Source organism: Muntiacus reevesi, chromosome X, assembly GCF_963930625.1.
Source record: "Muntiacus reevesi chromosome X, mMunRee1.1, whole genome shotgun sequence".
Taxonomy (NCBI): Eukaryota; Metazoa; Chordata; class Mammalia; order Artiodactyla; family Cervidae; genus Muntiacus; species Muntiacus reevesi.
Genome location: NC_089271.1, coordinates 99,739,487 through 99,755,842, shown reverse-complemented (window position 1 = coordinate 99,755,842; position 16,356 = coordinate 99,739,487). Strand labels below are relative to the sequence as shown.

Here is a 16,356-nt window from a genome sequence, read left to right as displayed (position 1 = left end):
CTTGGACCAGCTATTTGTTACTGCAGTTGATTTGGGTTTAGATAATGAAATTATCCAAAAAGCAATCATGAAGTGAAATCAATCAATAGATTAGGAATTGGAAGAAGATGTTTAGTAAATTTAGCCCACATATTAATATCTTGTTGTATTATCCTTACCTTTATATTTCTGCTATCCTTCATGTATAATTCAGAGTTGAATAAATGCATAAAATGAAGTATTTCTATGTATACATTTAGCCTGAAACAGATATGATATAATATTAAAATGAGGTATTTAGAAAGGATATTTTAAGGTATATAGAATGCATAAAATGAATACCTTTATCATATTAACTCTAAAGCTCATTTTTGTAGCAGTAGAATTATTGAATGCCTTTTTAAGAGTCAGGAAATTTGCCTGTGTATCTAGTCTGTTTAGGAATGAAAGGAAGGAAAATATTATGGGGGGGAAAAAAACCTGGGCTTGAAAAACCTGTGCATCATTCTTTAAAAACCACATTCAGGGTCCCTTCCTCCCTCAGCTGTGTCTTCCTAGCCATCTGTATCCATGGCAACAGTCTGTATTATGTTGTACTAGGTAACTTGGGTTGTTCTTTTTTGTTGAAGAGAACTGAAAAGAAAACTTCAAAACTAATCCCTAATCCGAGTTGGAGATTGTGAACTTCTGGGAACTCAATCTGTGCTTGACTAATAGATTTTTACCCTTCTGACTTCTCTTTGAACCTAATTGTTCTGCCCTTATGGCTATTTAGAAATTTACAATCCCAGATGTAACAAGCATTTTAAATTAAACAAACAAACAAAACCCAGAGGCAGACAAGATCCAGCACCCTGTGATGAATTAAAGTGGGGCTGTATTAATGTCTGTTTTGGCAGAAACTTTAGCAATGAATTATTACTTTTTCTATGTATCATCTTCAGTTATTTAAAAAAGAAACTCCAGCATTTGGAATGTCTTTGAAAAATCAGTAACTGTTCACAAACCACGTGTCACATGTCCATGGGAGGGTGATGTGTGTCGTTGTGTGAGAGGCTTGCAGAGCTAGTTCACAGTGGAACAGGCACACTCCTGTTGTGACCTCTGATTGCAGCTGCAAGGTGTTATTCTCTGAAATGTGACCCATGTGCATGTATATTTGTTAGCTGATAGCTATTTAAAAACAATAAAGTGAATGTTTGTTGTCTACTACTGATGCTATTTGTAGCAAGCTTTAAAAACACATTACTGTTTAAATAAAAAACAATTTCTCACCTGGAGTCTGTGGAGATCAAGGCCTCTGGCTTGTCTGGAGACATAGGTCTCCAGGTTTGAAGTTCAAGTGGCAGCCTTACTTCTACTGCAGGAAACCTCTGTGACTAACCCTGGGGAAAAAACCATAGGATGTATTGGCCCTTCTGTCCTGAGCTACAAATTGTTGTAAATAAAAAGAGAAGAGGTTTTCTGTGGCAGTGGCAGGCATGTGGTTTGTCTGTCCTCGGCTTTGACTGTTTACTTACCTTTACTTGTGAGTTTACATATTCATATGTTTTTATGATGTTAATTAGCATCCTTCCATTTCTGCTTGCTTTCTTCGCAGGTTCCTGAATGATTTAACCTTTTCTTAAAAGGCCAGAGGCCATGTGTTCCATGGCATTTTCAAACATTAAGCAGAAATCAGCCCAGTTCCTAAACAAAATTGTAGCATTTCTTTTTGTCTTCATGGAAAACAGGCATCTTCACGACCCTGTGAAGGGGAAGTGACGCCCACCCTGGCAGGTTGATGCTGGCAGGCACCATGGCAGGTGGCAGCCATCTCATCTCCTCTTGAAACCTTTTGTCCTTCGAGGGTCAACCACATGCAGCACTGTCCCTGGCGTTTTTGCGTAGCACACGGACAGTCACGGGGCACTAGAAAAGGTTCAGGCTTTGAAATCAGATGACTTAAATTCTATTGCTTACATCTGACTTTGGGGGTAGTTAAATAGCATCTGTTCTCATTTGCAAAATGGAGATAGTAATAGCTGTCTTAAAGCATTGTTGTAAGAATTAGATACAACGATGTAAAGCAAGAATCGCAGTATCTGGGATGTCAGAGGGGCTCATTAAATGGTGGCTGGTGTTAGCTGTTATAGAGCCCAGCTCCTTTTAATCTTAGGAGACCTCAATAGTATTATCTCCTGCTCTTCAGGAGACAACATTGAGGCTCAGAGAGGTTAAGTGCTTTGCCACAGGTTGCACAGCAAAGAGGGGCTGAAGCTGAGCTATCGACCTGGGTCTGTCTCCAAAGCCTGTCTTTTTCCTCTCGCTTATCGTGTCCCATGTGAGCCTGCCCATGGAGTACTGTTAAAATCGGATAGAAGATGAGAACCATTCAGAACCAGCTCTTGCCTTTCCAGATCCAGAAGAAGAGCTAGTAATTAGAAAACATTTTGAAAATGATTTTTTTCTTGCAAATACAGATTCCCAGGAAATTGCCAGTTCCCCATCATTTTTTTTCCAGCTCAGAGTGTGACTAATAAATACTGCTGAGGCCTAGTGTCAGATAGGAAGTCGAGTCACATCAATTATTAAATCAAAGTTGCAAGGTTTTAGGTTAAGATTTGGAGGACTAATAACCTTTGAAATATTTGTGTAAGTAATGGAAGAAATAGAAAACCCAGCTTACTGTTTTGTGTGTCTTGTTTCTTAGGCAACAGGAGGAGGATATGAAAGTGATGATGTGTATCATAACGCCGAACTTTTCTTCTTAGACATTCATAACATTCATGTTATGCGGGAATCTTTGAAAAAAGTCAAAGACATTGTTTATCCTAATGTGGAAGAATCTCATTGGTTGTCCAGTTTGGAATCTACTCATTGGCTGGAACATATCAAGGCAAGTATATGTTTTGAAAAAAGATGTATATATATAAAAAGAAAATAATTGTTCAGTGAAACAGGAAATTGTTTTAATTCCTTAAATTGAAAAAAAAATTGAACAGTGAGAGAAACAATATTTGTTGTTTAGGGCCGGCAGTTTGTGTTTCTTTACAATTTGCTTACCTGGAGTAAAGATATTCTTGAGAGTTTGTGGAGATGTCACTTTCCAACTCATCAATAGCTAGTAGTTGAGCCTTTCCCCCAGGTTTATGTAACCATTACTGCATATGACCTTCAAGAACCTGGAGCAATTGTTTTTGTTGAAACTAATCTCAATGAACTTAAAGAATGAGTTTCGTGTTTTTATTATAGTCAATCCTTTGTCTTGATAGAGGCATCAAAAAGCTCCATTCTTTTAAAAGTACTTGAAACTATGTGAGGAAACTAACAACTTTAGAAACCGCAATTTATTTCTGTAAACAAACAAGGGACTTCCCTCATGGTCCAGTGGTCAGGGGGTCTGTGCTTCCACTGCAGAGGGTGCAGGTTTGATCCCTGGTTGGGGAGCTTATGTATGCGTTTATATTCTCCCAAAGTTTATATGTTGATACCCTGACCCCCAGTACCTTAGGGTGTGACCTTATTTGGAAAGAGGGTCATTGTAGATGTGATTGGTTACAACAGGTTCATACTGGGGTAGTGTGGACCCTTAATTCGATCAGGCTGGTGTCCTTATGAAAAGGGAAGATTCGGACACAGAGACATGCTCAGAAAGATACCATTTGAAGATTGGAATTATGCTGCCAGAAGGCAGAAACTACCAGAAGCTTTGAGACAGGCCTGGAACAGCTCCTTTCCTGGAGCCTTCAGAGGGAGCATGACCCTGCCCACACCTTGATCTCGGACTTCTAGCCTCCAGACTTAAGAGATGATATATTTCTGTCGTTTAAGCCCCCAGTCTGTGTGACACTATTACGATAGCCCTAGTGAACTCATATAATCACATATGTGAAAGAAGGTTTGACATGTAGTTTGGCTTTGTGTCTGTTTGTCTTGTTTTTTAATACCTACTTACCTCAGCTTCCCTGTTGGTAAAGAATATACCTGTAGTGTGGGAGACGTGGGTTCGATCCCAGGGTCAGGAATATCCCCTGGAGAAGGGAATGGCAACCCATTCCAGTAGTCTTGCCTGGAGAATTCATGGACAGAGCAGCCTGGCGGGCTATAGGCCATGGGGTCGCAAAGAGTTGGACACGACTGAGTGACTAACACTTTTCACTTTCACTTTGTCTTTGAAAGCAGTTTCTGCAGAGGAAAAACAACAAACCTTGTAGTTCCTGGCCTTCCGTTTTCAGAACCTTTTCTGTTCTAGATGTTAAGAGTATTTTAAAGCAGGACTTTTTACTAGGGTTAAAGGCTTTATGTTCAAATTTAAGCAGTCCCTTCCAGCTGGCCATTTACTCGCATGAATTTCTTTGCCAGCTTGTTTTGACGGGAGCCATCCAGGTCGCAGACAGGGTTTCTTCGGGGAAGAGCTCGGTGGTGGTGCACTGCAGTGATGGTTGGGACAGGACGGCCCAGCTGACGTCCCTGGCCATGCTGATGTTGGACAGCTTCTACCGGAGCATCGAGGGCTTCGAAATATTGGTCCAAAAAGAATGGATCAGTTTTGGACATAAATTTGCATCTGTAAGTAAACAGAACTGATTTTTAAATTATCTGATTACCACCTGGGATTAAAAAAAAGCTAGTTTGTGAAACCACTGATTGCCTTTTAAAAAGAAAATCTGAGTAGTATTATAAAAAAACACTCTGCAGGTTTGAAAATGCGTGGCGCCTTGGGTTTAGCCAGTCTTTTCAGGAGACATGTTCATCCATCTGTGCCATATACAGTTTCACTTGAAAGTGATATGGAAAGTGTTTCAGTTGTAATTGTACAAAAGAAGGAAGATGCTCCTTTCTCAACTAATATTATAACTACTAGAGCCAAATATTTATAGATGTGCTAGACTTTTTGTTGAGATTTTTGCTATCTTCTGATAGATATTTTGAAGACCAAGAGAACCTATTAAAATGTCTGTTTGCAGGTCTGGTTTCCAGACACCCTTTGAATAAGTATTTTGAACAAGTTCCACGGATGGTTCTGCTGAAGTGAACCCATAGACCGTTTTAGAAACACTGCTGTGTAGCCTTGTAGCCTGCATCTAAATTTCATAAGTACTGTGAATAGCATTGTCAGGTAGAAAGAATCATTGTTGATGGTGAAGTTTTTGACTTGTTTTCGAGAAAGAACTTTTTTATAAATAATTTTTTAATTATAATAATCACACCCTTTTGGATATGGTTTCAAGATATGAAACTTTCAGATTGGTCCCTTAGCAACTGGTAATAGTCTGCGGGGTGATCTGCTCCAGTCTACCTGCAGCTGCACAAAACTCTGATCGGATAGAATAGTTGTAGTGCTCACATAGGATCATGATGCTTTCTCAGTTTGTATTGATATTTTATAGAAGTTTATAAGCTTAATTTCCATTGTTTTGAAACCTTACGTTATTTTCTTTATTGCCATGGGGAAAAATACTATTCACTCTCTGAGAAACTGGGTGTTTGGAAGGCAGATTGCTGAGTTGTAACTGTCACATTTTGTGGGTTATACCTTTCTCAGTTTTAAAACAAATCATCAATTCCTTTCAGAGAATAGGTCATGGTGATAAAAACCATGCCGACGCTGACCGATCTCCTATTTTTCTCCAGTTTATTGATTGTGTATGGCAGATGTCAAAGCAGGTAAGAGATATATTGGATGAAAATACATTTGATTTAATCTTTAAATATCTTGATACAATAACTGGGATTTGTGTCAGACTAACACTAACACAGGGTAGAGTTAGAGATACAACAAGTTTGGCCATGTGCAAATAATTCTGGACACCGGGTGATGGGTACATGGGGTTCACTTTTTTAATCCTCACTACTATTTATATTGACTGAAATTTTTCATAATGAAGTTTTTAAAATTTAATATTTAACTATACTCTCTCTGCTAATGGAGGAGCAATACAATTGACACCACCAGTCATCTTTTCCAATTTATCCTACGCTGGTGTTTGTGTATGGGCATGTCTGCTCCCTTAGACGACTGTAAATAATAAAATCACCTCAAATTTCCTGTATGCTCAGGAGAACCCAGAAAATGGGCTCGTTTTCCCATTTTGACTCTTTATTCCTTTACTTGATGCTCATTTATGCTCTCCAGCCCTGGGCAGAGCACCAACAGATGAGCTGTAGGGCGCTGCAGACTTCAGCCTCAGCTGTACCCCCAGAACAATTATGCACCTCTTCTTAGCTCTATGAGATCAGCCTCAGATTTTCATGTGTTCCTTACCTGTTTGTTTCTGTCTAGTTCCCTACAGCTTTCGAATTCAATGAACGGTTTTTGATTACAATTTTGGATCATCTATATAGCTGCCGCTTTGGTACATTCTTATACAACTGTGAATCTGCTCGAGAAAAACAGGTGAGTGAAAAATGCTCATCTTTTTAGTTGAAGGGTCACCAAAATGTGTCTAGTCTGCCATGATATACAAAGAATTTGATAGCTTGGCTTGTGGTGAATGTAAAGTGTCTCATTTTGTACCCCACGCTTGGGCGTTTCACTTCAACCAGAGGTTATTGAGTTTGTGGTGTGGCCTTCATGAGTAAGACGTTGACTTTTCCCTTAGAGAATAAGAATGATTTTTTTGTTGAGGTATAGATGATTTACAATACTATGTAAGTTTCAGTATATAACACAGTGATTCAATAGTTTCATAGATTATACTCCATTTAAAGTTCAGTTCAGTTCAGTTGCTCAGTCGTATCTGACTCTTTGCGACCCCATGAACTGCAGCACGCCAGGCTTCCCTGTTATCACCAATTCCCAGAGCTTACTCAAACTCATGTCCCTTGAGTTGGTGATGCCATCCAACCATCTCATCCTCAGTTGTCCCCTTTTCCTTCCGCCTTCAGTCTTTCCCAGCAGCAGTGTCTTTTCAAATGAGTCAGTTCCTTGCATCAGGTGGCCAAAGTATTGGTGTTTCAGCTTCAGCACATTAAAGTTATTATGAAATAATGGTTATGTTTCCCAATGCTGTATATCCTTGTAGCTTATTTAGTTTATACCTAATAGTTTGTACCTGTTATTCCCCTACACCTATACTTCCCCTCCCACCTTCCCTCTCCCCCCTAGTAATCACTAGTATGTTCTCTATATTGGTGAGTCTGTTTCTGTTTTACTATATTTCTTCACTTGTTTTATAGACTCTTCATATAAGTGAAAGCATACAGTATTTCTCTTTCTCTGACTTATTTCACTGAACATGATCATCCCCTCAAGGTTCAGCCATGTTGCTGCAATTGGCAGCACTTAATTCTTTATGGCTGAGTAGTAATCCATTGTATATACATGGCACACCTTATTTGCCCATTCACCTGTTGATAGACAGTTACGTTGCTTACATATCTTGGCTATTGGAGTAAGCATGGCTATTAGAGGCATGCAAGGTCACCCTCCCAAAACGCCATAAAAATGTCAGTAAGGGGAAATTTTTAAAAGGCATTAACCCACCAGAACAGGGGGAAATAAGAAAGGAGAGTCAGCAACAAACTTGGAACTTGGAAAGATAGTAGATAAGTGGAAAATAACTTCACTTGAGAATCTCATACCAGCAGTAGGGAGGGCAAGGTCCACTTTGCATCGCAGGAACCCCAGATGACTCAGGGCTTCTGGGACAAAGGGGGAGGGATAAGATACCCTGAAGGTGTGTTTAGAATACGCAGGCAGCTTTCCTGGATTACCCCCACCCATCTCTGGAGTTGAGGACAGAAGTTTCTTCTTGAGAAAGAGTGAGAGTAGGTCTCCAGGCTGGAGACCCGAGTGTCATCAAGGGTTGAATAAATGGAACAGCTGGCCTGCAAGGGCCTCGACCCATATCCCCTGCTGACTCCTCACATCCTGGCAGCAGGTCCTTATCTTTCATGTAGGAGCCTTCTCTGTTGGCAAGGAAGGAGAGAGAAGGGAACCCTTGGATATTGCTGGTGGGGGTATAAAATATCATGGGAGCCAGCATTTCTACTCCTGAGTATGTACCCAAGAGGGAGGAAAACAGGGGTAAGGCAAAAACTTAGTGCAGGGCAGCCCTACTCATAATGGCTAAAAGGCTTCAACAACCCCATCATCCGTCAGCTGATGAACAGACAAACTAAATGTGGTCTGTCCATTCAATGGAATATTATCCAGCCATCAGAAGGAATGGAGTTCTCACCCACATCACAAATGGATGACCCTTGAAAACGTATACTGAAAGGAGTCAGACATAAAAAGGCACATATGATATGATTACATTTATCTGAAATGTCTAGAAAATCAAGTCCATAGAAACAGATAGCAGACTAGTGGTTGACAGGGGGCTGAGGGAGGGGAGAATGGGGAGTTCCTTCTTAGTGTATACGGGCCTTCCTTTGGGGATGATGAAAATGTCTTAGCACTTGACAGAGGTGGTGGTTGCACAACCACGGAGAAAGTACTAAAAGCATTTTAGTACTAAAAGTTCACCATTGTAGACTAAAATGATGAATTTTATGGTATGTGAACTACACTGAACTTTATAAAACAGAAAGAATCATCTCTGGAGAAACTGACTAGCCCAAGGACCTCAGCATTTGCTGAGTCATAGCAATCTAAACCCTAAACATGGATCTCATCAAAGCTATGCTATATATTGGGGGTTCCCAGGCAGGGCAGAGGGTGTGAGCACAGCAGCAGGGGTGGGAACCACTCTCCCTGTGACAGTGTCAAGAGTTAATGCCTATAAATGTGTAGTCAAAAAGTAGCAAGAGGATGGTGTTTCTCCAAGATGTGGAGGTAAGTACCAAATAACCAGATACATTTAAAAAGTCAAACACAGTTTTTGTTTGGGGGAGAAAGGTGAGAGACTGCTTCTTCCATAACAAACCTTGTCTAGCTGTTTGACTTTAAGTCAACCGTGTGCATGTGTAAAAATAAAAACAAGCATGCAAATAAAGACAAGGCAGTGTAGATTTTGGTGGAGAAGGCAATAGCAACCCACTCCAGTACTCTTGCCTGGAAAATCCCATGGACAGAGGAGCCTGGTAGGCTGCAGTCCATGGGGTCGCTAAGAGTCGGACATGACTGAGCAACTTCACTTTCACTTTGCACTTTCATGCATTGGAAAAGAAAATGGCAACCCACTCCGGTGTTCTTGCCTGGAGAACCCCAGGGATGGGGGAGTCTGGTGGGCTGCTGTTTATGGGGTCGCACAGAGTCGGACACGACTAAAGTGACTTAGCAGCAGCAGTGTAGATTGTGGCATCCAAAAGGGTCAAAGAAGTTTTAGGTGGATCCCAAGAAGGCAAAATTATGCTGCTGTTATTACTATTCACATTCACAAAATCTGTATGTTCAAGGGATTTCTTCAGTCACTTATTTCAAGCTGTTCTTTCCAGCTTCCACTTTTATCTTATTGGTCCTTTCTTCTTGATTTTTTAAATTTACATATATTTTAATTGAAGGATAATTGCTTAATAGAATTTTGTTGTTCTCTGTCAAACATCAACATGAATCAGCCATAGGTGTACATATATCCCCTCCCTCTTGAACCTCTTATCACCAGAAAGAGTTTCCAGTTCTGCCTTCAATAATTTTAATACTTGCCCTTTTATTTCCCAAGTTTTGATTTTCCTCTATTTATGGTAAGAACTGGTAAAAAAAACTATAATTGAAAATTAATGAGGATATGAACATCTGTATGAAATGATGGGCACCAGTGAAGCTTCACTGAAGTTGGGTATCCAGGTATTTCAAATATCTGGATATTGGCACGATGCATTAAACCTCTGGATGTTTCATTAACCTAACTATCTAGATGCAAACTGTCAAGTAGACCCAGGGTAAGATTTTGTAGTTTGAACAAACACAAAAATGGAAAAAGTCAGTGAGATCTTGTGATAATTTTTCCTTGCTGCTGAATTCAAAAGAGCATGGTGCCCATCTGTTCGTGAATGTTTTCCCAGCCAGGAATAGTTTTCTTAGGTCAGTGAATTGCATTTAATGTTATAGGCATCCTGCCCCTCTCTCTTCCGGCAAAAACAGAGGCTCTCAAGCCATTATGTATGCAAATATCAGGAAGTGGTGCTCAGCATTCCGGGTACAGGAGGCTTTTTGAGCTATTATGGGGATAATGTACATGTGTGATTTGAGTTGACACTCAGCTGTATCGCCGCAGCCTGAAAAATGGTTTGTGTACTGGGGTGTATTTTTACTTAGACTTTCCACTTTCTCTTTCCTCTAGAAAGTTACAGAAAGAACCGTTTCTTTATGGTCACTGATCAACAGTAATAAAGACAAATTCAAAAATCCCTTCTACACTAAGGAAATCAATCGAGTGTTATATCCAGTTGCCAGTATGCGTCACTTGGAACTTTGGGTGAATTACTATATTAGATGGAACCCCAGAATCAAGCAACAAGTAAGTGAAGTAGCATTGTGAATTCAGTGATGTCAAATGAGTACTAGCTCAGGACTTTGATAATGTTATGTAGTAGTTATTTAAAAATATTATGAAAGGAAAAATAGAGTAAAAAAATGACACTTGCTTTTAATCCCAACTTCAGTTAAAAACTGTTTTTAATGCCTAAACCATTTATTTTGATTGCTGTTGAACTAATATTTTCTTGCCAACATGAGTAATGCAGTTTTTTAAAACTAAAATCTAAGCTAATTTTTTTATTGGAGTATAGTTGCTTTACAATGTTGTGTTACTTTCTCTGTACAGCAAAGTGATTCAGCTATGTGTATACATGTGCTGCGCTTAGATGCTCAGTCATGTGTGACTCTTTGCAACCCCATGGACTGCAGTCCACCAAGCTCCTCTGTCCATGGGGATTCTCTAGGCAAGAATACTAGAGTGGGTTGCCATGCCCTCCTCCAGGGGATCTTCCCGACCCAGGGATCAAACCCAGGTCTCCCACATTGCAGTCAGCTTCTTTACTGTCTGAGCCACTGGAGTGGGTAGCCTGTCCCTTCTCCAGGGGATCTTCCTGACTCAGGAATCAAACTGGGGTCTCCTGCATTGCAGGAGCTACCTGCATTACCACCTGAGCTACCAGGAAGCCCATATGGATACATATATCTCCTATTTTTTGGATTTCCTTCCCATTCAGGTCACCACAGAGCATTGAGTAGAGTTCCCTGTGCTCTATAGTCAATTCTCATTAGTTATCTATTTTGTACATAGTAGTATATACACATCAGTCCCAATCTCACAATCCATTACACCCCTCTCCCCCACCTTGGTATCTATAAGTTTGTTCTCTACATCTGTGTCTCTATTTCTGCTTTGCGTATAAGTTCATCTATGCCATAAGATGTAAATGAATTTAAATCTCTGGAAAATTTCTGAGTGTTTATAAAGTCAAGGATTTCCTTTAATGACTAAAAGTTGTTACACCTCATAAGAAGGTTCTTTCCAGAAACTAGACTGAGATAATCCTTCAAGGAAAAGAAACATTTTCTATTATCTATTCACATCTATGTACTTGTCAACTAATATCAGAGTGCTTTTTACCAAAAGTCTTTACTTCTAAATAAAGATAATTGATCTGTCAAAGGATAGTACAGTCAATTGGCCATTTATCAGTCAAACATGGAAACGGTGATTTTTGAAGCAAAAGACTCCACATTTTATTAAAGGCACAGTCAGGCTTTCTCACACTCCTATTGCATCCAAGATCAGAAGGAAAGTCCAGCCTATTTGTGAGGCTTAGCAGTACATCCATTGAGCGACTTGTTCTAAGCACTGTAAGTATTAAGTATTTGCAATCACTCTTTCTAAAGGTTTGCACACTTCCTGTGGTTATGATGGTTGAATACCTGTTCTCCCAGGTCAGTCTTACGTAAGTGTCAGCTTTAATCCCACTACACATAGTCAGGCAATAGAAGGGTCCGGTGCCCAGTCTGACTCTGGATTGTTTATTCCACTCAGGCAGCTGGCTACACGCCAGTGTGTGTACCCTCTTGCCACCAGGGAGATGCATGTTTAAGCTGGCCCTCTTGTTTCAAGGTCTCTGCTTGCTTGCCTGAAAGCCTTTTACAGTTTCATTATGGTTGAAGTGTATGATCTTTTGGAAAGTGACAGATCCCAGGACTTGAGAACATTCACTTGTTTAGTTTAGGATTTGAGAAGTACACAGAGGGAGTGTATTTAGCTGTAGTTCGAGCATTTGGAACATCAGATAAAGAGGAAATAGGAATTTTCCCAAGATTCTAAGCACTGTTGCACAGGACATGTTTCTTTACTGGTTAAAAAATACTGTATAGATGAGCCCTGTTTCTCCTATAAATTTTACCTTTTCTGTATTTATCATGGCTTAAAAAAGATAAATGTTGGTGATTAGAAAATGTTGATAGTTTCTGTACAGATTCTGTAGTCTCTTCTCCTCATTCATCTGTACTTGGAGAAGCTCTTGAAATTCCATGCACTTAGAGCAATTCACTTATCACATACAAAGGTAATGAGAATTGTGTGACAAGTCAGGTTTTCAGTGACATCACTGGAAGAACTTACTATGACGTGTCTCTCCCCCTTATTCTCCCAGAACTGAGCCAAATGGAACTGAGCCAGGTAGGAGTGAAAATTTCTTTGATTGAGGTTTTTATTTTGAGACAGCGATTGGTCTGTATTATGATCTGTGAGATTTACTCCAAGAAAATAACTCACCTTTCCTATATAGATTTTCTGAATGTCAAGAGTCCTTTATACATCTTTGTGTCATTTGGCATCTTGCATCTTCATCTGCCAAATAGCATGCATCAGGCACTGGGGGGACCCAGAGATTAACAAGAGCTGGTTTCTGTCCACAAGGAGCTCCCAGACTGCAGGGGCACCCAGGAACAGAAGTTGATGATCAAGCTCGAGGAGAAATGTGAACTAAGTGCATCAAATTTCCCAGAAGATCTTATGCAGAACATTATTTCATACAGAAATAGATTACAATCCAATCACACAGAACTTTTCAAATTCTATAATGTAAACCTAAAAGAATATACTTAACCACTGAAATTGTTCTTCAGTTGTGTGGCCTGGTTGATATACAGGTAGTTGTTGAATGCCACTGGCATTCACAGCACTATGGTAAACTATCGGTGTTGAAAGATGTAGAAACATATCCAGCCTCTCCCCACGGTGAGCTATTCCCCGAGAAGAAGGCAGGGTTAGGCCAATGTGCTTTTTTAAAAGCTGAATCCGCTGGCCCTTGCTACAACCTCAAAACTGAGAGTTGATGGCAAGACCAATTCTTATATTTGACAAACTGTGAAGAAGTAAACTTGGTACTTTTATTTAATATGAGGAAGTTGCTCAGGCCAAAAGCCAATGGAGAATTTAGTCCCGTAAACCTAAGTGAGACCTTCAGCTGCTGGTGTGTTGCATATTGTCTTTGGGGACATCTGCACTCCACGTGGTTCTGAACTAGGGTTGCCCCAGGCAGATCCTGTTTTACTTAGGATGACAACAAGGACAGATCTTCACAGGCTTATCTGGGTGGGGTTTAAGTCATTTCTGATAGAAAAGTTAGAAAGGAATATGGATATGAAAATAAGTTGAAGCCTAAAATACCTGTGTAGCCACTGACTGCCTGTGCCTGGCATGCTCCTTACTTCATACTTCTTTCCCCTAGGGACACATCGAGGTGTGGGATTTACAGTCACTTAACTATGAATTTCATTTCTTGCTGTTCTGTCCTGTGATATGCAGTCACAAATGGACTCTTTCCTTCTATTATATCCCTAAATTGGTTCTCTTTGTCTCTAGGCTAATGACTGCTAGACATCTTTTGTACCCACTACCAGACTGAATGATCTTTTTATTTCTAATAGTTTTCTAACTCTATAGCCTTGTCCATCATTGGCAAAAATGATTGTTTTACTTCTCATTTCTTTTTTCTTGTCTTGCTGGTATAATAACAAATAGATTCTAGTAGTCATATGGAAAAGAGAAGTTTTAAAAATAGCCAAGAGCATTTTGGAGGAGAGTGTTGAGGAAACCCTTGCCCTGACACGTTAGGACTTATCTGAAGCAGAACAGAACCCAGAAACAGAGATTGGAGATGCAGAGGCTGGGGAGGGGGAAGAATGGACCATCGATGGTAAATGTGTAGTGGTCCATGGTCCTGGCACAGCAAACGGAGTCAGTGCACATGGAGTCCTCTTCCCCAAACCTGCTACTCCCACCAGCTTCCGCATCTCAGTGCTTGGCCACTCCATCCTACATGCCCTGGCCAGAAACCTGAATGGCATCCTTTTCCCCCACTTTAAAAACCAGCCTTATTGAGGTATAATTGATACATAATAATCTGCACATGTCCAAAGTGTGCAGTGCGGTAGGTGTTCATATGTGTCTGTACATGCGAGACTCTGACCACATTAGAGGTCATACACATACCCATTGCCAGCAAGCACTCCCGTCCCTGTAGGTGAGCTTCCATTTAGCACACAGTCATCCTCGCCTTCCCTGCTCTCTCGCCACTTGTCCCAGGCTGTCAGGAGAGCTTGCAGGGCTCCTACCCTCCTCACTGATGCCTCTTTCTCGCACACCCTGCTTTGGCCACGCTGGGCTCCTTGCTCGGCCTCGAGACCCTCAGCCGTCTGCCTGGCCACATCCCTCCCCTCCCCGCAGCCCTCCCCTAAGAGTCACCTTCTCAAGGTGACTCACCCCCACCACCCTGTTGAGAGTGTCACTCACCCACGGTGTGTCCCTGTCCCTCCCACCATGCTCTACTTTTCTGTAGTCCTTATCACCTTCCACGTCCTGTGGACCTCCCAGGGTCATCGTTGTCTTTGCTGTTTGTCTGTCTCCCCCTGCTGGAAGAGAAACACCACAGAAGTGGGAGTTTGGGCCTCCTTTAGGTGGCACTAGTGGTAAAGAACCCACCTGCGAATGCAGGAGACATGAGACCTGCGTTCCATCCCTGGGTCAGGAAGATGATCTGGAGGAGGGCATGGCAACCCACTCCAGTATTCTTGCCTGGAGAATCCCATGGACAGAGGAGCCTGATGAGCTACAGTCCATGGGGTCACAAAGAGTCAGACGACTGAGCATGTGCATTCACTGCTGAATCCTGAGCCCCTGGAGCAGTGTCCAGCTCTCAGGGGAGCATATACAGAGAAAAACAGGCAAAGGGTATCAAGGGGCAGTGCACAGCACTTACTGGGCATCAGTCGCTCTACATGCATTCCTGTTCGCATACCAGTATGCATGAAAACCTCACATTCTACAGAGCCATACAGTTAAAAGAACAGCAGCTCACAGGAAGGATGGGGCTAGGAGGGAGGTGGAGACTTCTCCAAACTCTGCCCCTTTGTAAGCAGAGTGCTGAGGAGAGCACCAGTCAGGCCTTGGCAGGCTGTAGCAGGTTGAATGGGGGCCCCCAAAACAGACATCCACTTGGAACCTGTGAATGTGACCTTACTTGGAAAAAGGGTCCTTACAGATGTGCTTGAGTTCAGAATATCAAGACGAGATCCTCCTATATTTAGTTAGGCCCTAAATCCGAGGACAGGTGTCGTCATAAAAGAAAAGAGAGGAAGATTTGAAAGCCAGACACATACACGAGATGAGGCTGTGTAAAAACAGAATGATTGCAGTGCTACGGCCACAAGCCAAGGAAGCCTGGAGCTGCCAGAAGCTGGTAGAGGCAATGAAGTCTCCTCCCCTAGAGTCTGGCAGCCACAGGAAATGAATACAGTCTTAGCTCCTGCCATATTCTCTGATGCAAGTCCCAAAGAGCATTACAAGTCAGATCTAGGGTGTAGCCTTCTTCATCAGTGTAGCATCTTCATGGCTTCCTCATTGGTACTTGCAGCTTCAGCACGCAGCTTGAAGTGAAAGTGAAAGTCACTCGCTTATGTCCAACTCTTTGCGACCCCACGGACTATACAGTCCATGGAATTCTCCAGGCCAGAATACTGGAGTGGGTAGCCTTTCCCTTCTCCAGGGTGTCTTCCCACCCCAGGGATCGAACCCAGGCCTCCCACATTGCAGGTGGATTCTTTATCAGCTGAGCCACCAGGGAAGCCCAAGAATACTGGAGTGGGTAGCCTATCCCTTCTGGATCTTCCCGACCCAGGAATCGAACTGGGGTCTCCTGCATTGCAGGTGGATTCTTTACCAACTGAGCTGTAATGCAGTGGAAAGCAGGACAGTTCTAGAAGCCACTAGCTGTAAAGGAAGGCACTTCAGTAGACTTTTGGCAGGCTGGAGATTCACACTAGGCTGCACATTGGGGCCAGTGTTCTCTGTCATACATTAATACGGACAGTAGAATGTTAAAAGTTGTGTTAAGGCACAGTGATACAAACTAAACCTACCATGAGATACCAAGTTATACTCATCAAATTGGCAAAGACTATTTCTCTCACATTGCCAAGCACTGGTGACTGGGAGCAACCAGGCACCACTA

General features: G+C 41.6%; 1 protein-coding gene across 3 annotated transcripts in view; it reads left to right on the top strand.

The window, feature by feature from the left end:
- Positions 1-16,356, top strand: part of MTM1 (myotubularin 1) — a 91,236-nt gene that overhangs the window by 72,407 nt on the left and 2,473 nt on the right. For all 3 annotated transcript variants that reach the window (XM_065916163.1, XM_065916162.1, XM_065916161.1), the window contains 5 exons: positions 2,672-2,857; positions 4,324-4,530; positions 5,536-5,628; positions 6,245-6,358; positions 10,191-10,367. In XM_065916163.1, the coding sequence (XP_065772235.1) occupies positions 2,672-2,857; positions 4,324-4,530; positions 5,536-5,628; positions 6,245-6,358; positions 10,191-10,367 (777 nt within the window). The remainder of the gene's footprint in view (positions 1-2,671; positions 2,858-4,323; positions 4,531-5,535; positions 5,629-6,244; positions 6,359-10,190; positions 10,368-16,356) is intronic.